General features: G+C 43.4%; 1 protein-coding gene across 2 annotated transcripts in view; it reads right to left on the reverse strand.

The window, feature by feature from the left end:
- fhip1aa (FHF complex subunit HOOK interacting protein 1Aa) overlaps positions 1-26659 on the reverse strand; it is a 149554-nt gene that overhangs the window by 32803 nt on the left and 90092 nt on the right. For both annotated transcript variants that reach the window (XM_067992080.1, XM_067992071.1), the window contains 3 exons: positions 18919-19077; positions 15855-15941; positions 12029-12196 (listed from right to left, as the gene is read on the reverse strand). In XM_067992080.1, the coding sequence (XP_067848181.1) occupies positions 12029-12196; positions 15855-15941; positions 18919-19077 (414 nt within the window). The remainder of the gene's footprint in view (positions 1-12028; positions 12197-15854; positions 15942-18918; positions 19078-26659) is intronic.

Genomic DNA, 26659 nt, shown 5'->3' on the forward strand with positions numbered 1-26659 from the left:
GCCTGCCAACAGACTCTCCCAATCAACTTCTGAAAGTTCCTGTCTAATACCATCAAAATTATAGACCAGTTAGCCTAACATCTGTTGTGGCGAAAATGCTGGAGTTTATAATTAAGGATTGGGTGACTGAACATCTTGAAAATTTTCAATTAATCAGAGAGATCCAGCATGGATTTGTGAAAGGTAGGTCGTGCCTGACAAACCTGATTGAATTTTTTGAAGAGGTGACTATAGTAGTGGACGGGGAATGTCAATGGATGTTATTTTTTTGGACTTCCAGAAGGCATTTGATAAGGTCCCACATAAGAGACTGTTAGCTAAGATAGAAGCCCATGGAATCGAGGGAAAAGTACAGATTTGGTTAGGAAGTTGGCTGAGCGAAAGGCGACAGAGAGTAGGGATAATGGGTAGGTACTCACATTGGCAAGATGTGACTAGTGGAGTCCTGCAGGGATCTGTCTTGGGGCCTCAATTATTCACAATATTTATTAACGACTTAGATGAAGGCATAGAAAGTCTCATTTCTAAATTTGCCGATGACACAAAGATTGGTGGCATTGTAAGCAGTGTAGATGAAAACACAAAATTACAAAGGGATATTGATAGATTAGGTGAATGGGCAAAACTGTGGCAAATGGAATTCAATGTAGGCAAATGTGAGGTCATCCACTTTGGACCAAAAAAGGATAGAACAGGGTACTTTCTAAATGGTAAAAAGTTAAAAACAGTGGATGTCCAAAGGGACTTAGGGGTTCAGGTACATAGATCATTGAAGTGTCATGAACAGGTGCAGAAAATAATCAATAAGGCTAATGGAATGCTGGCATTTATATCTAGAGGACTAGAGTACAAAGGGGCAGAAGTTATGCTTCAGCTATACAAAACCCTGTTAGACCGCACCTGGAGTACTGTGAGCAGTTCTGGGCACTGCACCTTCAGAAGGACATATTGGCCTTGGAGGGAGTGCAGCGTAAGTTTACTAGAATGATACCCGGACTTTAAGGGTTAAGTTATGAGGAGAGATTACACAAATTGAGATTAGAAGGTTAAGGGGTGATCTGATCGAAGTTTATAAGATATTAAGGGGAACAGATAGGGTGGATAGAGAGAAACTATTTCCACTGGTTGGGGATTTTAGGAGTAGGGGGCACAGTCTAAAAATTAGAGCCAGACCTTTCAGGAGTGAGATTAGAAAACATTTCTACACACAAAGGGTGGTAGAAGTTTGGAACTGTCTTCTGCAAACGGCAATTGATGCTAGCTCAATTGCTAATTTTAAATCTGAGGTAGATAGCTTTTTGGCAACCAAACGTATTAAGGGATATGGGCCAAAGGCAGGTATATAGAGTTAGATCACAGATCAGCCATGATCTTATCAAATGGCAGAGCAGGCACGAGGGGCTGAATGGTCTACTCCTGTTCCTATATTCCTAAAGTAGATTAACTGGTCATTTATCCCAGTGTGCAAAATTGGCTGATGTGTTTCCCTACAAAACCATAGTGACTACATCTCAAAAGAAATTTATTGGCTGTGAAGCGTTTCGGGACATTTTGAGGACGTGCAAGGCTCTATATAAGTCAGAGTTCTTTATTTCTATATGCTAATCTATCCACCCGTGTGCATACAAAAAACAAACAGGAATCAGAATTAAGTCCAATAAAAAGTACCTGGCTGATCAATGAGATTTAGTAAACAGAAATAACAGACATGCAATATAAAAATGTCATTCATGTACTCTAAAAGGCATTTAACCTGTCTTGTGTCTTACATGTTCGCTTCTCATTCTTGCCGAGTTTCAAAGCACAACATGATCAATTCCCCATCTAATTTGTCACTATTAGGTTAAGTTAATTAAAGGGGAGAAAATAATAGTGTGAATGCTTTATATTGAAAGAATTCCCTCATTTAATAGGAGAAAGTAATATACTTAGTAACATTTTCCTTGAGTTACGAACATAGGAATTTGGCACATTGATCCTGCTCCGTCATTTCATAGAATCATAGAAAATGTACGGCACAGAAGGCTGCCATTCAGTCCATTGTGTCCGCACTGGCCGAAAATGACCCACCCAGCCTAATCAAACATTCCAGCACTTGGTCCATAGCCCTGTAGTTTATGGCGCTTCAAGTGCATATCCAAGTACTTTTTAAATGAGTTGAGGGTTTCTGCTCTACCACCCTTTCAGGCAATGAATTCCAGACCCCCACTACCCTCTGGGTGAAAAAAAAATTCCTCAGCTCCCCTCTAATTCTTCTACCAATCATTTTAAATCTATGCCCCTGGGACATTGACCTCTCTGCTAAAAGAAATAGGTCCTTCCTATCCACTCTATCTAGGCCCATCATAATTTTGTATACCTCAATTAAATCACTCCTCAGCCTCCTCTGTTCCAAAGAAAACAACCCCAGCCTATCCTTTCTTGACTGATAAGTTTCCAGCCCAACGAGGATGGAAGCATTGCTGGACTTGGTTCCCGGGAATGAGGCGGGCCAAGTGGAGCAAGTGTCAGTGGGGGAGCATTTAGGGAGCAGCGATCATTGTATCATAAGGTTTACAATAGCTATGGAAAAGGACACGGACCATTCTAAAAATACTCAATTGGAGGAGGGCCAATTTCAGTGGAATCAAAGATTGGTGGGCAAAACTGTAATTGAACAGTGGGCGGCCTTTAAAGAGGAGATGGTTTGGATACAGTCTAGGTACATTCCCATGAGGGAGAAAGGTAGGGCAACCAAAGCCAGAGCTCCCTAGATGACAAAAGAGATAGAGAGTAAGATGAAGTGGAAAAAAGGGGTGTATGACAGATGTCAGGTTGGTAACACAAGTGAGAACCAGGCAGAATATAAAAAGTTCAGAGGGGAAGTGAAAAAGGAAATAAGAGGGGCACAGAGAGATTATGGTAATAGACTGGCGGCCAACATAAAAGGGAATCCAAAAGTTTTCTACAGGCATGTAAGCAGTAAACGGGTAGTAAAAGGAGTGGTGGGGCCGATTAGGAACCATAAAGGAAATCTACTCATGCAGGCAGAGAGCATGGCCGAGATACTAAATGAGTACTTTGAATCTGTCTTTACCAAGGAAGATGCTGCCGGAGTCTCAGTAAAGGAAGATATAGTTGAAATACTGGACAGGCTAAAAATTGATAAAGAGGTACTAGAAAGGCTAGCTGTACTTAAAGTAGATAAGTCACCCAGTCCGGATGGGATGCATCCTAGGTTACTGAGGGAAGGGTGGAAATTGCGGCGGTACTGACAAATATCCTTAGATATGGGGGTAGTGCCAGAGGACTGGAGAATTGCAAATTCTCTTGTTCAAAAAAGGGTGTAAAGATAAACCCAGCAACTATAGGCCAGTCAGTTTAATCTCAGTGGTGGGGAAACTTTTAGAAACGATAATCCGGGACAGAATTAACAGTCACTTGGACAAGTGTGGATTGATTAGGGAAAGCCAGCACGGATTTGTTAGAGTTTTTTGATAAGGTAACAGAGAGGGTAGATGAGGGCAATGCAGTTGATGTGGTGTATATGGACTTACAAAAGGCATTTGATAAAGTGCCGCATGGTAGGCTTATCATCAAGATTGCGGCCCAGGGAATAAAGGGGCAGTAGCAACATGGATACAGAATTGGCTAAGTGACAGGAAACAGAGCGTAGTGGTGAACGGTTGTTTTTCGGACTGGAGGGAGGTGTGCAGTGATGTTCCCCAGGGGCCGGTGCTAGGACCACTGCTTTTCTTGATATATATTAATGACTTGGACTTGGGTGTACAGGGCACAATTTCAAAATTTGCAGATGACACAAAACTTGGAAGTGTAGTAAACAGTGAGGAGGATAGTGATAGAATTCAAGAGGATATAGACAGGCTGATGGCATGGGCGGACATGTGGCAGATGAAATTTAACGCAGAAAAATGCGAGGTGATACATTTCGGTAGGAAAAATGAGGAGAGGCAATATATACTACAATTCTAAAAGGGGTACAGGAACAGAGAGATCTGGGGGTATATGTACACAAACCGTTGAAGGTGGCAGGGTAGGTTGAGAAAGTGTTTAAAAAACCATATGGGATCCTGGGCTTTATAAATAGAGGCATAGAATACAAAAGTAAGGAAATCATGATGAATCTTTATAAAACACTGATTCGGCCATAACTGGAGTACTGTGTCCAGTTCTGGGCACTGCACTTTAGGAAACATGTGAAGGCCTTAGAGAGGGTGCAGAAGAGATTTACTAGAATGATTCCATGGATGAGGGGCTTTTCTTACGTGGATAGACTGGAGAAGCTGGGGTTGTTCTCCTTGGAACAGAGAAGGTTGAGAGGAGGTTTGATAGAGGTATTCAAAATCATGAAGGGTCTAGACAGAGTAGATAGAGAGAAACTGTTCCCATTGGCGGAAGGGTCAAGAACCAGGGGACACAGATTTAAGGTGATTGGCAAAAGATCCAAAGGTGACATGAGGAAAAACTTTTTTACACAGCGAGTGGTTAGGATCTGGAATGCACTGCCCGAAGGGGTGGTGGAGGCAGATTCAATCATGGCTTTCAAAAGGGAACTCGATAAGTACTTGAAAGGAAAAAAATTGCAGGGCGCGGGAGTGGGACTAGTTGGATTGCTCTTGCATAGAGACGGCTCGGACTCGATGGGCTGAATGGCCTCCTTCCGTGCTGTAACCTTTCTATGATTCTATCCAATCTTTCCTCATAGCTAAAATTCTCCAGTCCTGGCAACATCCTGAATAAATCCAAATTTATACCAGCCATGGAAGCTCTGTCATTTTTAGTCACAGTTTCCTACATATTCTCCATATCCTAAATACTCTTCCTTCCTAAGTAAGAATATCTCCTATCTCCCTTCTAAAAACCTCAATTAACTTTGCATCTATGACTTTCTTGATGTGGAGATGCCGGTGATGGACTGGGGTGGACAAATGTAAGGAGTCGCACAACACCAGGTTATAGTCCAACAGCTTTATTTGAAATCATAAGCTTTCGGAGCTTTACTCCTTCGTCACTTCACCTGATGAAGGAGCAAATCTCCGAAAGCTTGTGATTTCAAATAAAGCTGTTGGACTATAACCTGGAGTTGTGCGACTCCTTACAAATGACTTTCTTGGACAGTGGATTTCACTTTCTCACGTCCCTTTGTGTGAAGAGGCTTTTCTCTTTTTTTTTATTTGGCTTAACTTGAGTTTTAAGATTATGGTCCGGAATTTCCGCAGTTCTACTCCTGCACCGCCACCGTAACTTCGCCGAAGTGTGGTGGAAACCCCATTTCCGCGCGTAAACGGGATTATCGCTGTACTTCCACCAAAGTTTTGTGAGGGAGCGGGAGCAGCTCCAAGGAAATTCCAGGCGAATGTTCCTTTATTCTGGATTCCTCTACTGCCTCCTCCCTGGTCAGTGCAGGAGGCAATCCCATTGGTAATCAGCCAAAATTATTTAAGTTAGCTGATCCCAGAAATGTCCCCAGGGACAGTAACAACCAAATCAGACAGATACAAAACCCAGCCAATCGGCTTTACATGGGATTTCCACCAAAGCAGAACGTTTTGGTTATTAAGTCCAACGTGAGCAAACATACGGTTTGATCTGGTGACTTATGCATATGAGTGTTGAAGTCAAGTTACTGCACAGGCCTGTTGTTCCAAGGAATATTAAGATTGGAATTCCCCATTCCCCCACACCCCGTATTTTCAGACATAATAAATTTCTCCTTTGATCTTCCCATCTCAACTGGATCCTGGGCTATATGGGACTGGTACTAAAATACCTTCTTGAAGTGCAGGGACAGAGAGAGCAATCATCATTTTTTTTTAATCAAAGGGTACATATACATCAATGATACAAATCCATTCACTGGCCATTGAAGTTACACAAAGACATTTTGCAATGTGCTTTAGAAATAATAGTCCTATTTCTCACACACATCCAATATCCTACTACCAATTCCACAAAGAAAACTCTCCTAAGCCTATGTTCCCAGCCTTTTATGCTGTAGTGGCTGGTGACCCTTTTGACAGGTGAGGCACAGCTATACATGCCTAACCAAGCCAGTGTGTTAGCATGGCAACGGGCCCTTCACGCATGCACAATGAGTTTTATTTTCTTGTCCATAGCTATCTTTAATTAAAAGAAGAAAGCAAGGCCAAAGAAAGGCGTAACAGGGCAACCAGTAAATAGATGGGAGGAGATGGAGCCAATAATCACTTTGGTAAAGACAGCTCCTTTTCTCCAGCTCGTTCTTCCTGATATGCACATCGTAGACCTCCATCTCATCTCACAGCCCAACCTCTCTCTCCCTCTCCCACCCCCAGCACTGGCTCAGAGCCAGCCCACCATTCACCTGGCAGCCCTTCGTGCTCGGCTACATCCTGCTCACCCCCAACCTGCTCGCCCGGGTCAAGCTGCTGCTGACAACGGCACCGGCTCCCTGCTTGCGCGGGCACACGAACACACACAAAATTCCAGATGAGGCATTGCCTCACCCAACGAGCTGCCTCTGCTCTTATGGACAGGTTACTGAGATTTCACCCCGCCAAATGTTGGTAAGTAAAAGTGGAGACAGCGTTTGTTACGTATCAATTTCCTTCTACTAGATGCATTTAGCTTAGGGGTGCCAACCCTCCAGGATTGGCCTGGAGTCTCCAGGAATTGAAGATTAATCTCCAGGACACAGCTGCCAGCAATCCTGGAGAAAAATCACAGAGGCATTAAAAGAAGTGTTTTTTTTCCCCATTTTCTTTGAATACTTCTATGTATTAGATATAAAAATATTGGAGATGGAAAAAAAGGCTGTTGGACTGACAGTCAAGAATCATCCAATTGGGTAATGAAAAGTCTTTTCGCTTTCTAATTGGCATGGGAAGGCGGTGCGCCGGGAGAATGGACATGTTGGGCGACCAATGGCGGGAGCGTGGCGGCGGGGCAGGGCAGTTGGAGGCAGGAGGTCATGTGATGAAACCTCCAGGAATACATTCAACCAGAGTTGGCAACCCTAATTTAGCTGCCTAAAAATACCTGGACAACAATGAACATGTAGCTTGTCAATTTAAAGAGGGGTTTGTTTTGTAGATTTCTGAATGATGAGACCAACTATTGTAACGTTTTTACGTTAGATGTTTTCTTTGGGTTTAACATCACAGATCACTCCTGTAGTGATCCCTCGCCCCTGTCATACCTAAGCCTGCCTTTACTTGCCCAATGTCTAGACAAATGCAGCAAGCCCAGGGGTTTAACAGGGAACCCCTGAGAACACTTACAATATTTCAGATTGCTACATGGTTTTCTTATCTTTGGAAAGGCAGAAGAATAAACATCCTATTGGGTCGTGGCTTAAGCTATAAATCACCAGACAGATTTATTTAACAGTAAGCGGATAAGTAAACTGTATTAAATACAAACAATAGATTTACAATAAATACCAATCCTCCTTAGAACATTGAAAACAATAAGGAAGTTTCTCCTGCAATAACTCTCACTGTATATGGGACCAGAAGCATGGTCTCTGACCAATATTATGTGGCAGTACCCTGCAGACCAATGGATGGAGTCTCTGGCCTGCCTCCAATTTTGATAGCTTCAGAATTGAATCAGCAATCAGAATCGAATCAGCAATCAGAATCAGCTTGGTGCAAGTCAGCCAAAGATAGAGCCTCAAACTTCTTCAAAAGACAGACCAGAATAAAGGGAATTTTTTTAATGTATCTCTCATAACTACATTAGGTGGTCAGTGATTCACAGGATTCAAAATGGTGTTTTCCCCACAAATAAAGCTGCCAATCAAAAATACACTTTAAAAAGATCCACAGGATACTTGTCTTTGAAATGAATGACGTGACCCCTACCTAGGAAGAAACTATCCTGACCCACCTGATTGCTGCTGGAACAATTCAATAGTTACCCATTTGTAACAGTATTTTGGAACACAGTTACAATTTACAATGTACAACAACACATCTGTTTCCTGAGCTGTTGTTCATCGAATAGGCTGAGCCACTTTCTGTAAGTGGACCTGGTTTTTCATCCCACATATAAACCCCGATTTTAACTAGGGGCACAAACTGAACAACTGGGCAGGCAGGGGTAAGCCCACACAACATGAGGCTTGGACAATTTTAACACCCAGGCTTCACTTCCATTTGACTGACAGGAAGTCCTCCAGATCGCGTCGGGAATCGGGCAACCTGCCTACATGCCCCCCCCCCCCCCTCTTTTCTGTTGCCTCCCAGAAGGTCCTAGGGAAGAATTCAGGGCAAGGAGGGAGGTTTCCTCACAGCCACAGGAGTGTCTCTGAGGCCACTATAAAGCTGGCCTGGTCGGACGTAGCTGACAGGGTTAGTGCCACCAGCACCTGGGTTCAAAGTAGAAAGAGGTTCAATGACACAAGAGCAGCAAGGGTGAATCCACCTCTTCATCTCTCCCCCTCTCTCAACTACAACTGACAAAACTCCTTTCATTCCCTCCCCCCAATCACATCCCTCACCGTACAACCACAAGGGCACACTGCAACACCTCTCTTTCTCATTTCAAACACATCTGCCTCTTCCTTTGCTCTCTTCCCACCACACACTAACACCATTCTCTGCTCACATGTTAGCACTTGCACAACCACCAACTCCTCCCAGCACTCTCTCCTCACCACATTCCACACACTTGGCTTTACATGCATCACCTCCCCATCCTCATTCCATCTTGCTTCTTCTCCACCTCTCACCACATGCATTATATGCACAAGCCCTACACATCTCCAGTTACCTTTTCACCAACTCTCCTCCTCTTCAGGGCGAGAAAGTGCATAATGCCAGGGAGAGGATCAAGATGGGGGAAGGAATACCCAACATTATAGCCCTCAAGCAAGCAGAGAAGTCCTGGTGATCAGTGGCCAAGGAAGTGCCATGAGCATCGGGGAAGGTGAGGCCAGCGGCTTATCTGAGCAGGGTGTCTGCATATTACCTGTCACCCTTCATTCACCTCAGCAAATATAGAATCATAGAAATTTACGGCACAGGAGGCCATTCGGCCCATCGTGTCTGTGCCAGCCGAAAAAGAGCTATCCAACCTAATCCCACTTTCAAGCTCTTGGTTGTAGCTTTGTAGGTTACAGCACTTCAAGTGCACATCTAAGCAACTTTTAATTGCGATGAGGGCTTCTGCCTCTACCACCAATCTACTTGTCACTGATGTGTAATTAATTTCTTTGCCAAATTTCCCATGCTTCCCTCCTACTCCACCATTCTGCTGTAACCATTTACACCGCCTCTGGACCCATCTTTTGTTTCTATACTTGTCCCATTATCACCTCATTTTGACTTGCACCATCATCACTTTTGTCATTTATTCACTCCTGCTCTCCACCCTATCACAGATCTCTCACTTTTGTTCTTTTCCTGCCCCTCCTTTTCCCTGGCTCTGTATTTGCTTAAAAGCTGTTCATCTCTAACATCTTCCAGTTTTGATGAAAGGTCATCGACTTGAAACATTGGACTCGATTTCAGCACCCGCGATCGGGTGCATTGGTGGCGGGGGGTCTACGAAAATCGGGGATTCCCGGGGCGGGTCGGGAGCCCGGCTTCAACTGCCCACTTCTGGGTTTCCCACTGACGCGCTCACATGCGCGCGCAGCCCCCGCATGTGGGACTCCCGCCGGCAATTAAAGCCGGCAGGGTGCCACTTAAGGTATTTATTTAGGTATTTCAGGTCATTTAGAGACCTGATTAACATATTTTAGGAGGGATGGGATTTTGCAAACAACTGGGACTGTTTCCCGTACTGGGGGAAACACTCCCAGTTCAAATGGATGTGTTGCAGCCATCAGCCTGTGGCAGCTGCAAAGGTCCATTTGACAGGTTGGGGGGGGGGTGGGGGTGGGGGAGACCCTCACTCATTGCAGGAGGCCACTGTGTCACTTTGGACAAAGTTTGGCCTCCACCACCCTCCTCCTAACAATAAAATTCACCAACTTGCACACTTACCCCGGTGTCCAGACACATGTACCTACCTTGCAGACCCCCTCAGATGTACATATTCCGGATGGGGGCTGCCGTAGCTGCAGTCATGACCTCCTCGGAGGGCGAACAGCATCACCAGCCTCGCCGGCCACGCCGTCCACCTCTGACACGTGGAGCTCCACAACACAGTGCTGTGACACATCCACCTGCACAGCAGGAGGGAGGGCAACCGCAGAGAGAGATGCATCGCAGAGGGCACTACCCTCGCCACAGGGTCCACAGACCGAGGCTCAGCTTCCTGGACCTCTCTGAGCAGCAGTGCATGGAGGCTCAGAGTCACTCGACATGTAGTCGTGGACATCTGCAGCCTCCTTCATGCCGAGCTGCTCCCGGCTGGCCCGAGCACCATCTTCTTACCTGTCGCTGTCAAAGTCACCACTGCCCTCAACAACTTCTCCTCCGCATCCTTCCAGGGTGCCACCGGGGACATCGCCAACGTGTCTCAATCGTCTGCACAAAAGAGCCCTGCAAATACACCTACACCCACTCTGCAGTGACACAATGGGTGGCATCAGTTATGGGTCTTCATTGTGATCCTCAGGAAAGGGCATTATTGCACAAACCAGACAAGATTCGCAAAGACATGGCAGTAGTGGTGCCAATATAATATGTAATATGAGTTGATAAGAAATTAAATATAAGTAAAAACCATGACAAACCCTCAAACACCCTTGTGCATCCCCTTCATGCTCACGACACGTTTGCCTTACGCTTCCTACTGCACATATGTGATGCATGCCCTGTGGCTGCAGCACAGGTAGTGGCAGGTTGAGTGAGGCTGACCGTGAAAGAGATGCACGAGAGCGTGAGTATGAGATAGAGCCATGAGATTGTATGAGGATTGGGTTGAGTGGCAGTGGCGGGACGAGTACTGGCGAGGTGAGTAAGTGCAGATAAGATGAGGATGAGGTTTGAGTGGGTGTGAGGAGTGATGTGACAGAGTAGTGTTGGCTGTGCAGAAGGAGGTGTGGGGTGGGGGCGGTGAAGTGGCAGACAGAGTGTAGGGGAATGAGTAAATGTACTCACTTTGGCTGACCTACTTAGGTCATTGCAGCGCCTCCTGCACTGTATGCAGGTGGGTGATATGTTGGTTTTCCCTTATTTAGCCAGGTCTTCTTGGTGGCAGAGGCAGGCCGGTTCCTCCCGCCCGCTGGGGGGGAAGATCTCTGTCCTCCCCCTCCTCCTCACCCCATCCAACAGGAGGCATCATTAACCTTGGAGCAGCCTTCCCTCTGGGCTGCTCCATGCTGTAATTTTTCCTATTTCTTGCATCATCAGTCAGTGGAGGACTGCCCCTTTAAATAGAGCTCCTCCAGCTGACAGACCTTACTGTGCATGCGCAGTCCGCCCGACGCGCAGCTCAACAGCGGGGAACCCGGAAGACCAGGTAAGTGGATCCAATCAGCCTGTGATTGCGCGCAGAGCAGACTGATTTCACCGGGTCGTTACCCACGTGCCCAATCGACCCCCCGCCGCCATGGTAATATCAGGCCCATTAGCTCGGTTTCTCTTTCCACAGATGCTGCCTGACCCACTGAGAGGTCCCAGCTGGGACCTATGTGTCAGTAAAACTGTAAACATAATAAGAAGAATTCTTCTGATCATTATTTATTTTAGCATACATAACAACTACATGAAATCTCCTCCCCACCCTGTCTTGCACAGGATACACACATTCACTCCAGCAATGGGTCACTGCAGTCAGACACAGGAACCCTGGCTGATTTTCCCTTACTTAGCCCAGGGACACTGAAGCCAATGGTACTGTCCCCACTATCACCCCAGCTTAAAAAATCTAACTCAACACAGACCAGTGATAGAACTTGTGACCTTGCTGCTTGTGAATTTTAGAGTTCCCTTCTGTCATTAATTTAGATCAGTCCTCCTCAAGTGGCATTTTTACTCTGTTTTTGTGTGCGTGCTCTCAAACAATTATGTTGGAAGAGGGGAAACAGCTGGCTTCAATGTGACACAACTATAAATCAACAGCACGGTTAGGTCAAAGTAGAAAGGAACCTTACCCGAAAGGGAGTGTTAATTCGGCTGACGAGTGTATCTAGAATCGGCACTTTTTCATGCTCATGCAGGAGAATGAAGCTCAGGAAAGTCTGTAACAGTGCAGGCTCTGAGATGCTGCGGAGGAACAGATCTAAGTACGCAGTCGTAGTCATAACTTCTTCCACAGTCATCTGAAACAAACAGAATAGTCACGTCAACAGTAATGAGAGGGGAAAGAAAGCACAGTACTTGCAGCATACCTCTGAACTGCCAGCAATCCCCTCAGCTCAATGGGGTAGATTTTGACACTGTGTTGATAGTGTAAAACAGGTGATAGCAAATCAGCAACCGCGTTTTACTTCTCTCACAATTTTTATTTCCATTAAAGTCAATAGAAATAAATATCGGGAGGGATGTAAAACGGGCTGTTGATTCACTATCACCCATTTTACACTCTCGCACACAGAGTCAAAATCTACTCCAATGTGTGCCTAACCCTCAGACTACCCGGTGTCATTTGCAGCTCTCACAGCAGAGACAAGTTTTGTTATTCAACATCTGGGAAATATTTTTCTGCCAAGTTCAATGAACAGTGTTACAAAATGGAGAACCTGAGAAATATGGTTTACCAAGAACAATCTATTGCATAGCACTCTCAATAACCCTGAAATATTATAAGGGTATATTTTCTAAGTAATTGCTGCTAAACAAAGTGGGCAAGGGGAGAGTTACCCTGTTTGTTACAGAAAGGCAACTTCCCACAGCGGAGATATTTGGACTGCATGGAAGGAGGTCATACAAAGAGTTACAGTGGTGTCAAACATCCAGAAGGCCAGAAAAAAACTTAAGAAAATCTTCCAAAGTATTTCCCTGTACAAGATAAGCAGGTGAGGTTTGCATGCCAGTTTCCATTCAACCTCTTACACCTTGACTGAGGCCACATGCAAAGCACCGACACAACTTAGCAGCTACTTCCTAGCTTCATACGCAGATGTAAAATGCAGCAGGGCATACTTTGTAACTGTAATATAAAACTAGAACTATTGTTGCGTTAGCAGCTGTACAGGTGAGCCCACAAAACAAGTCCAGCAAAACCTAACTGCATGACACACACACACACACACACTGTGGGGACCTGGATATCATTCTGTACTCTTCACACATCCAACATCTCAACATTACTTCTCCTTGCAGAACACAACACTTAACAAGAGAGAGCAAATCTGTGTGGGAGAAGGACCCAGCATCTTTAAGCCCTTAAATTGCTCATTCTTTAAATCCTGGGCCTAGGGGGTGAGGAAGTGGGAAATGAAGGCAGAGGCTACTCTCAACCTGAGGTCAGTACTATTCTCTTACTGTTATTCTTTTACTCATTACACACTCAACTCATGCACACTGCAACATGCCACCATGACAAACCCTTACTACACACTTCAGTCCTTTTATCCCAACCCACACTCGCCATTAGCAAGCCTCCACACTGGCAGCGGAGCCTACTAAAATTATTCCTGCGGTTCTGTTTGCAGAGCTATCTTGCAGCCGGTATTTTAATATATGTGCCTCTTCTGTTTCTACAGGTCAGCCCCAAGAACCAGACAAAACTGCCACATAAATGGAACAAGTTAGCACTTCATTGCTCCCTGCGTCATTCACTTTATCCATAGCAAACATCACCCAGGTACATCCACCTCAGGGGATTCAGGTATGTATTAGGATTTAGGGGATTTTGAGGATGGTACATCAAGTAAATCAGAGCATGAGTAGGAGATGTAGTCGCGGCAGTGGAGGAACAGGAAGCTGCTAGCCAGAGAACCAGCAGGCGTCCTTCCCCAGCCAGAGCCCTAAGATTTCTCTCATGGGTCTGCAGCTTAAAAGACAGCCTCCATCTGAGCACCAATATTTTATGCAGTCAATTGGGAGGAGTTCACTATCTGCAGCTGTGCATGACCATTTAAGTGAACTGCAGTCCAGCATAGAGCCGGTGGCAAATCTTGGGTCATCTGCAGCAGGGCCCTCAGTGACAGAGCTCCTTCACAAAGCAGGAGTATCCCATGAATGCTCACACTTCCTCATGCTCTGATTTACTTGGCATGCCATCATCAAAATCCTGCTTGGTGCATTTGTGCACTGTGGATTGACTGACATTGCTGATGTCCCTTGTGTTAGAATAAGCTTGAGACATAAATGTTCACAGCTGTGGTGGTCTTGACAGATGGTGCTGACTCAATACTGGAGGTTGTCTTCAGGTCAGATTCCAGTAGATGATACAACTCCATTACTGCCTTCCTGATAACACAAAGCCTGCCAAGACAGTCGTCCCTGATATGCTGCATGGGTAAGATGGACGTGGGCAGTCTGCCTTCAATGCAAATAAACCTGCCTCACAGTCTACCTTTCATCCCCTACAAAAACGTAAAAACAGGACTATCCAGAGGAATACCTGTATCCATACTTTTTAATTGTAGCAATCAGAAATCTTGCTGCCAAAAATCCAGAAATACAAATAATTAAACACAAAAATGTAGCAAGAAACAGAACATATCACAAATCCAATTCTCAAAAATCTAGTTAAATTCCACCATCAAAAATGCTCCTGGGAAAAATCCAGCAGGTGACCCTTTAAGAAGTCACTAGCTGAAAGGTAACAAGATACCAGACTTTCATCACCTATTTTATATGGGCAAACTGAGCAAATGCCCCACGAGGAAATTGGGAAATCATTAGCAAGCTATTAATATCAATTTCACATTTTCAGCAAGACCACTTTAGGCCAGTTTGAAAGGCCATCTGGAAATTAGCACACTGCAAGGATCCAATGTAGGGAATTCTCTGTCTTTTCCAGCCCCTCTTGCTCGTTCTGCTCCAACAGTGCGGACAGAAAACGTACCCTACAATCTCATACAGTAACCCCTCACTAGACCTCATTGATAGAGCACAGCTGAGCAGCATTAAAAGAATACATAGTACTGCAGATGCAGGAAATATGAAAAAATAAACACAGAAAATTCTGGAAACACTCAGCATCTGTAAAGAAAGGAAAATATCAGACATAGCCCTGCATCAGAATCTGAAGATAATACACATGAGTAACTTATAAGAAGGAACAGAGCGAGTAAAAGGAAGGGAAATGGTTTTAAGTTTTTTTTAGTTTTATCTTTCTCACCTCTCCTCCTCTCTCAGTGAGATACAGTTCCACAAGCATTGATCACCCTTGTCCAATTGGCCTCTATTCACTTGTGAGCTGTACTCAGTGGTGTGGAGGTCTATTCAACCTCATGGGAAATGACAGGGAGCTGCATCCAGTCCTCTCCCGACATCCACATGTGCACCTCTAGCAGGAACTCTAGCCAACTATCTCCTTCCTAATCCAGACACATTGCACCAATTGTAGTGATACTAACACCATCTCTCAAGATCAGCTAATCCAAACCAGGAATAGAACCTGGGTACTTCCAGATCTGTGTAGCTCTATATCTGCTCCTGAGCCATCAGGAGAGATTTTTTTTTGGTTTATAATTAACAGTTTACTCTCCGGAAGCTGCTGATCCTTGTTGCGGTCCAGCTCTGTAGGTGCTGGCAGTCACGTTGCCCCTGTATCACTGAAGCTAGGGTGTACATTTTTCTGCGTTATTGGGTGGGGGGGGCGGGGGAGTATAATTCAGTCCTACTCCTACAGGGGTATAGATTAAAATACCTATGGAAGAAGGGGGAGAAGTCACAAATTCCCCCAAATGTTTATACCTATACACCACAGCGACTAATTTGTCAGAGTGCAGGTACAACACCAAGTACAGCACAATTAATCATTACAAACTTTGGCTAGAAACTCACAGCAAACAATCTACTAACTTTATGAAGTGCAGGAGCCATGACAGGCACAAGGAACCCATTGTAGATATAGTTCACAAGTTGATTGCGTATCATGGGATGAGCCACCTAAAGCAGAAGAACAAGTTAAAGAATTAGACAAAAGGAACATCCACCGCATATAAAACAGATTTTCTTTAAGGTAAGAAACCCAAGTATAGGACCACGCCCTATAGCATAGGACACCACTAAGGTCAGAAAGAGTCGGAGAGAAGGTGCAATGCAATTAGATGAAGGCACTCTTGCATTTTAAAAGCTTGTAGATTGCAAGAGAAAGGAATGACTGCAGGAGATACTGGGTTTTACTGTTTTGAGATTCTGGGAAAGAATGAGTTAGAATACAGTGTTGTTTTAAATATTGGTTTGGTTCTTAATGAATACTTTGTGTCTATCTTCACAAAAGAGGGGGACGATGCAGAGATTGTAGTTGAGGAGGAGTGTGAAATATTGGATGGGATGAGCGTAGTGAGAGAGGAAGTATTAAGGGCGTTAACATCTTTGAAAGGAGATAAGTTACCAGGGCCAGATGAAATGTATCCCACGCTGTTAAATGAAGCAAGGGAGGAAATAGCGGAGGCTCTGACCATCATTTTCCAATCCTCCCTGGCTACAGGTGTGGTGCCGGAGGATTGGGGGACTGCTAACATTGTACTACCGTTGTTTAAAAAGGGAGAAAAGGATAGACCTAGTAATTACAGGCCAGTCAATCTAACCTCAGTGGTGGGCAAATTATTGGAATCAATTCTGAGGGACAGTATAAACCATCATTTAGAAAGGCACGGATTAATCAAGGACAGTCAACATGGATTTGTTAAGGGAAGGCTGTGTCTGACTAACTTGATCTAATTTTTTGAGGAGGTAACAAGGAGGGTCAATGAGGGTAGTACGTTTGATGTAGCCTACATAGCTTTTAGCAAGGCTTTTGACAAGGTCCCATGTGGCAGACTGGTCAAAAAAGTAAAAGCCCATGGGATCCAAGGGACAATGGCAAATTGGATCCAAAATTGTCTCAGTGGCAGGAAGCAAAGGGTAATGCTCGACAGGTGTTTTTGTGACTGGAAGGATGTTTCTAGTGGGGTTCCGCAAGGCTCAGTACCACTTCCCTTGCTTTTTGTGGTATATATTAATGATTTAAACTTAAACGTAGGGGCCATGATTAAGAAGTTTGCAGATGATACAAAAATTGGCCGTGTAGTTGATAGTGAGGAAGAAAGCTGTAGACTGCAGGAAGATATCAATGGACTGGTCAGGTGGGCAGAAAAGTGGCAAATGGATTCAATCCACAGAAGTGTGACGTAATGCATTTGGGGAGGGCAAACAAGGCAAGGGGATACACAATAAATGGGAGGATGCTGAGAGGTGTAGAGGAAGTGAGGGACCTTGGAGTGCATGTCCACAGATCCTTGAAGGTAGCAGGGCAGGTAGGTAAGGTGGTTAAGACGGCATACAGGATGCTTTCCTTTTTAGCCAAGGCATAGAATGTAAGAGCAGGGAGGTTATGCTAGAACTGTATAAAATACTAGTTAGGCCACAGGTAGAGTACTGCGTACAGTTCTGGTCACATTACAGGAAAGATGTGATTGCACTAGAGAGGGTACAGAGGAGATTTACGAGGATGTTGCCAGGACTGGAGAATTTTAGCTTTAAGAAAAGATTGGATGGGATGGGCTCAGGGGTGATTTAAATTGAGGTGTATAAAATTTTGAGAGGTCTAGATAGAGTGGACAGGAAGGACCTATTTCCCTTAGCAGAGAGGTCAATAACCAGAGAGCATAGATTTAAAGTGATTTGTAGAAGGGTTAGAGGGGAGCTGAGGAAAAATGTTTTCACCCAGAGCGTGGTGGGAGTCTGGAATTCACTGCCTGAGAGGGTGGTAGAGGCAGAAACCTCAACTCATTTAAAAAGTACTTGGATGTGCACTTGAAGTGCCATAACCTACAAGGCTACGGACCAAGTGCTGGAAAGTGGGATTAGGCTGGGTAGATCTTTTTCGACCGGCACAGACACGGTGTGCCGAATGGCCTCCTTCTGTGCCATAAATTTTTCCATTTTTTTTTCTAAACATAGTGGGGATGTTGGGAGGAGCAAGACAGCACATTTGGAGCTTACAAAGAACGAGGGTAAAATTCAGGGGACTGTTGGTCAGTAATATAAAATAGAGAAAGACAAGGGAGATTGCAGTCTAGAGGTAAGATTTCCTGCCAGATGATGTTTTTTCCCTTGTACCCTGTCCAGGAAGGCAAGATAGATGCTAAAATAACCAGAATAATATTTGGCTTGTCTTTTCCTTGCTGAGAAATTGGTATATGAACAAATAGCAATTAACAGATTTGCATATCAACCAATCAGGTGGAAGGAATTTGAAAAAAGCCCTAATGATGCCCTAAATATGAAACCGAAAGTGTGATGTATATAAAGTGTGATGTATATAAAGTGTGATGTATATAAAGTGTGATGTATATAAAGTGTGATGTATATAAAGTGTGATGTATATAAAGCGCACGTAGTCGTACCTTTCTTATAATGTTATTAGCCAGATCTCCCGTGGCATTGCTCATTTGAGTCAGAGGCTATGCTAAAATGTGATGTCTCAAGTATGACAACTAAAACATAACAAGAAGTGTGACACTTACAGGAATTGCGCACTATATCCAAGACCTTTTATATATTCTGGGTACAGGTAGTTCAATATAGGCATGGAATTCTTTTTAACATTAAAGTTTTGGTAAACATTTTCTGTTCCTGAAGAGGATAGATATGAATTTTGGGGAACATAACTTTTTTCTACTTACTGACTCAATCTTAGAGCAACATTGGGAAAATATTGGAAGCGAGAATTGTGATCAAAGAGAGTTTTGAATTCTGAATAGTTTTGTCTTGTAACCTCAGCAGAAGCTAAAGAACCCATTTCACTTAAGATTCATACAACCATTGCAGGGGACTTGATCTAGGCTGAACACTAGGCCAGGTCCAAGAGGTGAAATACGAGTACCTTGCACTGTTTACGAATGTTTATATTTGTACATATTGTTGAGTATGTCTTTACCTGTATTACTGCATTACAGAACTCCAGGGAGTTCATAAACTGTACCAGAGTTGGAATCTGTATCCAGTCCTCTCGCTGAAGGTAGTGCCATTCATCAGACTTCACTTCCAATTTAGTAGGCAATGAGGAGTAGAGGCCACTCAGTCCTGTGGCTAGCACCTGTGGGTCCAATAATAGTGAGTGGAACAGAGGAAGAAATCAAAACATCTAATAAACTACAAAAAAAACGCACTGAAGTATTACTCTTGGTATAAGGCAACATGAATACTAAATCAGTCAACTGTCTACTTTCTTCCCCAAAATTTTGACTGAATTGTAAAAACTTTAAACACTTTCTTGGGTCATAGCATTACATGGCACCTGCAGGGAGGATCTTAAACAGTTCGAGTCTAAACTCAAAGGGCCATATTCGGTCCTCCATAGAGTTGCCAACTATGGCTGGACGTATTCTTGAAGATTTTATCAAATGATGATCATGATTGATCACGTCACGATTGTCCACAGTATGCAAATGTTATTGCATTTACTTTTTAATGGTTGGGCCCCCTGCAGTTGAGTGCCTTTGCACCCATAGCACCAAAAGAAATAGGAAAAGAATGCAAATTTGAGCCCGCAAGTTCTATAGTCATGAACAGAATGACACAGCTATCTTATTTGAAACTGTACATCTGTAACACTAGTCTTGGACTACTGATTTTCTTTCTTTTAAAAAAAAGCAGTTATGCAGCACCTGTACTCTACATGCAGATTCTGGTTATCCTTCAATGAGATAGCGACCTGTCCAAAAATCAGATTTCTTTTAAACTAATTGGGGTAGAAATTGGACCTCATTGTGCCCGTTTTACGAGTGTAAAATGGGTGCAACAAGGGACAATTTTGGGGACCTGCATCCCAAGGACACTTGAAAGACATCCAACCCAATACTGGGTCAGGCCATTTTTCAGGAGTCTGGGGCAACCACCTTAAACAGGCATTAAACCCCTTGCATATGCTAATAAGGGGCCTAGCTCCAGTTTTAGGACCCCTCTGGCAAATTAGGCTGCCCTGAAAATAAAATGTACCAAATGCTGTATAATGTGTGCAATTTTCTGGTTCTTGTGTTATATCACTTATATTGAGAGTTTCACATATGTAAAGAAGAAAACATTAAAGAAACATTTTAAAATATATATTTTAACTTTGTATATCCAATGTTGATCATTTATACTGAAAGTCAACAATAGCACCAATACAAAGTTAGAACTGTACAGAAAAGCAACTGTCAAAAATAATTCCACAATATAATTTTAAAAGATTGTTAATTAATTGCAATATAAACCATTTTTCAAAGTCTCAAGAAAGAAACTTAATGCAATATGTTGTCAATGCATCTGAGTGCCTTACATTGGGAGCAGGCACTCCTCTGTAATATAATGAGTATATATGCCAATCTGTTACTCTCTCTCTTCCTGTCTCTCTCCCTCTACTCCTTTTTATTTTCATTCTCATCACTCCAATTATTTACACCCTTCTGCCTTCCTGCCATTTTTCTTCTTTGTCAGTCACAATGTTGACAAAGACACTTCCTTAAGTTATTCAGTGTCCGATTTGTCATATTTATGTCACTCGGCCTGGGTTTCCAGCCCTTTATTATTTGTTTATTGCTCCGTCCCATGACTATTTATCTGCCACTTACATTTCAACACATAGAATTTATAGAGCTGAACGTGGTATTTGTCTCTATTTTGGCATAAGGTGACCCTTTGTTACAGTACTTCCTGTATTAGATCGAAGGCATCGCGCAGAGCAGTTGCAGCCTGAGAGGCGAGAAAGCGACATTCATTACTCGTCATCACTTCAGCAGTGGCTACATCACTTCTATTGTGTAATGCCCTAAATTATCAGTGTTTAAATGAAATACGACACCTCAAAGGCCTGGCTTCAGTTTAACATTTAAATAGTATAGCGAGTGAATTATTTATTTTCTTTTGATAACATGATTAATGCCTAATTGTTATTGTAGTTTTATACAACAACAAAAGCTGAATTGTGGTTCTGGCTTTAATGAAAGTAATGCTGCAACTCGATAACGCTATTCACACATTAGGCTTTGTCTATAAACCATCTGAAATTTCTCATGAATTGGATTGAGTGTGTAATTTGTGGTGTAATAAGTAGAAGTCATTTGATGATTTGATTTACATTGAATATTTCTGAAACTGATAATTAATGTTTATTGGATCTTGTTTGGAAATGTTCTCCAATGCTCTATTTTTCTACATTCAGAGCAGAACAGCAAATTCAATATATTTCCCCTGACCTGCTCTGCTGGACATACCACGGTCCGGGGCAGGAGCAGCAATAATCTGTTAAACTTAGAGTCCCCACCTGTCTCTGCAGCCAATCAATCAGAGAGAGGATTGCCCTTTGACTAACGTCTGTAGCTGGGCAGCGTGTGCACACGCGATCCCGCAAGATCGAGCCAGGCACCTTCACTTTGAAAGACGAACCCGCCATTGAGAGTGACAGTGACCCGCTCGTTCATTTCAAATAAAGGAGGACAGAGCAGGACCTCGTGGAATATGCAGGGACACCACAAGCAGTCTGGGAAAGAAAGTCCACAAGCGCGAACCATGAATGCCAAAGTGCAAACTCTACTTGCCTATGATTTTTCTCCCGGGTTGCTTGCAGCAGTGCCTGGGAGATTAATCTTTCATTCCCGGAGATAGGTTGGCAATCCTAGCCCTCAAGGTTAAGTGTCTTGCAATCTTTGTTATATAAACAGACTATAGCATGATTATACGGTTGGCAATATAATTACTTCTTCACAAAGCTAATTGCATCTGCAATTGATCATTTTTATCTTTCACTAAGTTCAAAAATTGAAACATGCAAGGCAGCAAAGCGCATTGAAGCATCACCATGTTATGCTATAGAGTGGAAGCTTGCAGGTCAGATTATCTTACTCTGCTCAGTTCCTGATCTGAACTCTGTACCATGTGAACGTAACCCTGGCTCTCTATAGATGAAGATAGGGGAGCTTCAGTGGACTGTTGTGTGCCTCTTAATGCTCAGCGAAAGGTGATATTTAACGATGGCTGGGATCAGGCTGCCCAGCTGCAAGTGCCTTCTCAGTGTTAGAGATACATGAGCCAGCGGGAGATCCAAAGATAAAATGGGAGGACAATGTTTGAGGATACATGGCCTTCACTGAAAGGTAAATGTCTTCATGTTTAAGACATGGTGAAAAATCTGGTGCTGTAATACGTCTAGCATTTCGTGCAGCAATAACAGGGGATAGCAGAGGATTTTTTTTTAAAAGCACTATTTCAGGAACTGAGCCTGCCCAGGAACTTCCGTTTGAGACACTATGGGGGTGGAATTCATCTTGGGCAATGCGAATCGGCCGCCCCTTTTACACTCCGCCCCATTTTCTCTTCCACTGAAGTTAATGGAAAAGGAAATCATACGGGGTGTAAAATAGGCGGCCGATTCGCAATGCCCGTTTTGCGCCACCGCCTAAGACCAATTTCACCCTCTCTGCCTTAGAGAATTTTCTTTGTTACGTTTGTTGTCTTCACTCACTTGAACCAATTGTTTAAGGAATTAGAAGTAGTTTTAGAATTTTCCCAAAATCGTGCAGCAAGCAATTCTAATAGCTTACATGTACAAACAAAAAATCACGTTCTGTGAAGCACCATCAGAAATGAGAATGAAGAAACTGTGTCATTATGTAAGTGAAATAACAATTTGTAATTCCTGTGAGCAACTGAAAGTGTTTAACTCTGTCAAAGCCTCAGATATACTACAAGGCAGTAAGCCAGACCCCCCCAACCCCACCGAAGCACTTCAAATCTGGGCTCAAGCTTAATAACACTTTTCTGCAAATAAACTACTCCCATGGTAAGTAAGAGACACGGCACAAGTGCAGGTGCAGCAGCAGCAGTAGTAAATAAAATCTTGTAAAACACATTAGGATTGTAAAAGAAAAACTAATTTTCACCTCTGAAAGACCTTGGGAGGCTTTTGCAAAGTTGCAGCAGGACTAATACACGCTGGTGCAAATTGTTTCCTGAAACATGCTACTGACCAGATGTATAATGATTAATGTGCCTCCAAGCATTGACACTCTCTCTGTCACTACAGTACATTTTTTTTTAAGATTAAATGGCTTTCTCTAAGCAAAACTTGAACCATCCTTTGGGATGAAAAACATGGAAGTATAAAAGAGGATGACAAATCTCCATGTATGTCCTCTGCAAGGACGAAGAAATCTTTTGACAGTAATGGAAACAATGCAAGCTGATTTTGCACCAGTTTTCAATCTATCATCATATGGGAGACCTGCAAGTCCTTTAGGGAAAAAAAAGGAAAAGAAATCAAGTTTTGCAAAATGTGAGAAACTGGATTTTCTCAATACAAATTACTCGACAGAACAGCAAGCAGTTTTAGAACCATTATTAACCTTTGTCATGGACATCACAAGAGTCACAAATCTGCTGATTTTAATGGGGTTTTTTTGTTCATAAAAAGGTGAGGGATGTTGTGCTGGGGAATGAAACTTTTCCCATTTTAGGCACCCAGTGTCAGCATCAAACACTTTCAAGTCAGATATAGCACCCAGATGCAGAGTAAAGCCCCCTCTACTCTAACCTAACAATGTTTCCTTTCCCCAACCTCAGAAGAGCAATCCCTAATGCACCAATAGGACATTCTCTCCATTTCTCACACCAGCCATCTTGTGGCATTTCTGAGATTGCCAATTAGTGCCAAATTAGAAACAGTTTTGTCCAATAGAAACTGGATTGGTATTGCTGAAACCCACAGACAGCAAATAGGAGACTTTCATCCCAGCAGCATCAGCTGGATTTGAACTCAAATCCCAGAAGTGAAAGGTTAGTGTTTAACCTACAGCACCTCCAATTCCCTAACGTTAATGTTTTTAGTAAAAACTACAGGAACAGCAGCAATCTGGATTGGTTAGAGTCCATGTCAATCATGCCAAGGGAGTAAAGGAAAAGTGAAAGTCAGAAAGAAAGAGTTAAAGAGAAAAGTGAAGAAGGAAATAGAGGAGGAGAAACACAAATAGAAACAAGTGTAAGAAGAGAGAGAAGTGAACGAGGAGAGAGAAGCCATTTACATTGAGAGGGTGCTGTTGATGGTAAACACATGGTTCCCCTGGCATCAACCTCCAGAGACTTAATGGCATCGGAGACCCATGTTTTCGTAGATCTTACATACTGCCATCAGTCTTCATTCGCATTTTTGAGCGTTCACATCATTATGCATAAACAGGGAAAATTGCAGCACAGAGTTTACCTGGAGTATCACCCCCTAACAAAATGTAAAAGTGCCTAGACAGAAACAGAAGTGGTAGGTTCTCATGCTCCTTCCCCATTCAGGAAGTATTCACAAGGTGAGAAAGTATCATGCCCAGATGCTTTTTAATAATATAGTGGTTTTATTCCGTACTCTGAATACACATTAACAGCTCTCATTTATTGCTTTCAAAAATGCGCTATAACCATGGCTTATGGGTTACCATTTCAATCTCCCATCTCTTAAAAAGTGCATTCTTTGCAGTATGTAGTTTGTCCTCAATGTATTTAAGTGGAGTCTCAGTGTCTTAAGGCTTTTATAATAGCCCTTCTGTGTGCAACTTCAAGACTGTCTGCCTGATTCTGTGAGTTGTACCACCCAAATTGCACTCTGCCTCTCAGGGTTAGAGTGCCCTAATTGGTGGGCCAGGTCATTAGCAAGGTAGAGCCTTACCCTGGGAAATGGAGCAGCAACAGAAGCCTGCAGGTGCAGGATTGGCTGCCTGCCTGCCTTGGGCCCTTCTATCTGCTGTTCTCCAATGCAGCAAAAAGGCCTCCAGGCTTTAAGGTCTATTGATAGGCTGAAAGAAAGAAGGAGCACATCTTTATCCTTTGCTGGTCCAATAGCCAGTTTCCCTTAATTAACTCAAAATAAAATTAACTTCACTAATTTGATCCAGTAAAAAATCTCCGGCTTGTTGCCAGCCTAAAATATCAGAGACGATGTTTTACAAATTTATGCTTGCAGCATAGAACTTTACCCACAGGAACGCAAATTCGTAAAAAATATACTCTCAGATTTATTACCACTGAAACCGATTACAGTTTCAATCTAAACAATACTTGCTCAGACTGTTTGTTGCTTTGACATAATTCACAAACAGATGTCTGAAACTTAAAGGCATTTTGGTTATGAGCATAATATTAAATAGTTATGGAAGACAAGCTTTAACATTTATCTTTTCGAGATATTTTGTGTCATTCCAACATTTGCAGGTACAGGATCCATCAGCACCGAGAGCAGAGCAGTCAATTGTGAAGCTGTAGACTTCTTAATAAGCCTTTGCCATGCACTGCTAGACACGCCAAAGTTACTGTGTAAACCAGCATGTGTTTACTTTAATGGATAAAAGCCAGCTCATGTATAGAATTAACCTCAAATACAATAGCCATGAAACTGATCAGATGACACACCTTGGTACCAATGGACCCCACAACTACTGTATGACAACACAATACCTTGCATTTATATGGTACCTTTAATGTAGTAAAACGTCCCAAGGTGCTTCACAGGAGCATATGCAGACAAAAATTTACACCGAGCTAAAGAAGGAGACATTAGGACAGGTGACCAAAAGCTTGGTCAGAGATTTTAAGGAGCGTCTCAAAGGAGGGGAGAGAGGTGGAGAGGTGGACAGGTTTAGGGAGTGAATTCCAGAGCTTAGGGCCTAGACAGCTGAAGACACGGCCACCAATGGTGGGGCGAAGGAAGTCAGGGATACACAAGAGGCCAGAATTAGAGAAACACAGAGTTCTTGACGGGTTGTAGGGCTGGAGGAGGTTAGAGATAGGGAGGAGCAAGGCCATGAAGAGATTTGAACACAAGGATGAGAATTTTAAATTTGAGGTGTTGGTGGAACGCGAGCCAATGTAGGTCAGATTGCACAAGGGTGATAGGTGAACGGGACTCGGTGCAAGTTAGGATACGGGCAGCAGAGTTTTGGATTAGCCCAAGTTTATGGAGGGTTTAAGTTGGGAGGCCGGCCTAGAGAGCATTGGAATAGTTGAGTCTGGAGGTTGCAAAAGCATGGATGAAGGTTTCAGCAGCACATGGGCTGAGGCAGGGGCAGAGACAAGCGGTATTATGGAGGTGGAGGTAGGCCGCCTTGGTGATGGAGATGATATGGGGTTGCAAGCTCAGCTCAGGGTCAAATTGGATGACAAGGTTGTGAACAGTCTGGTTCAGCATCAGACAGTGGCCAGGGAGGGGGATGGAATCGGTGGCTAAGGAACGGAGACTGTGGCAGGGGCCGAAGACTATGGCTTCGGTCTTCCCAATGTTTAATTGGAAGAAATTTCTGCTCATCCAGTACTGGATGACGGACAAGCAACCTGACAACACAGAGGCAGTGGAGGGGCTGAGAGAGGTGGTGCTTATAAAGCCCTATAAACAGGTCAATTGCAAATTTACAGAATAATTTCATTCTGTTTGGTTACAGTACATTAAGCTGCAATTCCTACCGACAGCAATTGTTATATCAATTGTAATAAAGCTCAAAAATAATCAGAGAAGCTCCCGTGATGAGGTGCCAGAGTTGAATTGATAATTGCATAAATCCTGTGTACACTTCCTGGCAGGATTTTTTTTTGACTGTGGTGTCAACGGTGAGGAAATGCATTGTCACCGCCCCCCCACCCCTCCTCCCAGTGTGGCACTGATCCCT

Source organism: Heptranchias perlo, chromosome 1 (genome assembly GCF_035084215.1).
Source record: "Heptranchias perlo isolate sHepPer1 chromosome 1, sHepPer1.hap1, whole genome shotgun sequence".
Taxonomy (NCBI): domain Eukaryota; kingdom Metazoa; phylum Chordata; class Chondrichthyes; order Hexanchiformes; family Hexanchidae; genus Heptranchias; species Heptranchias perlo.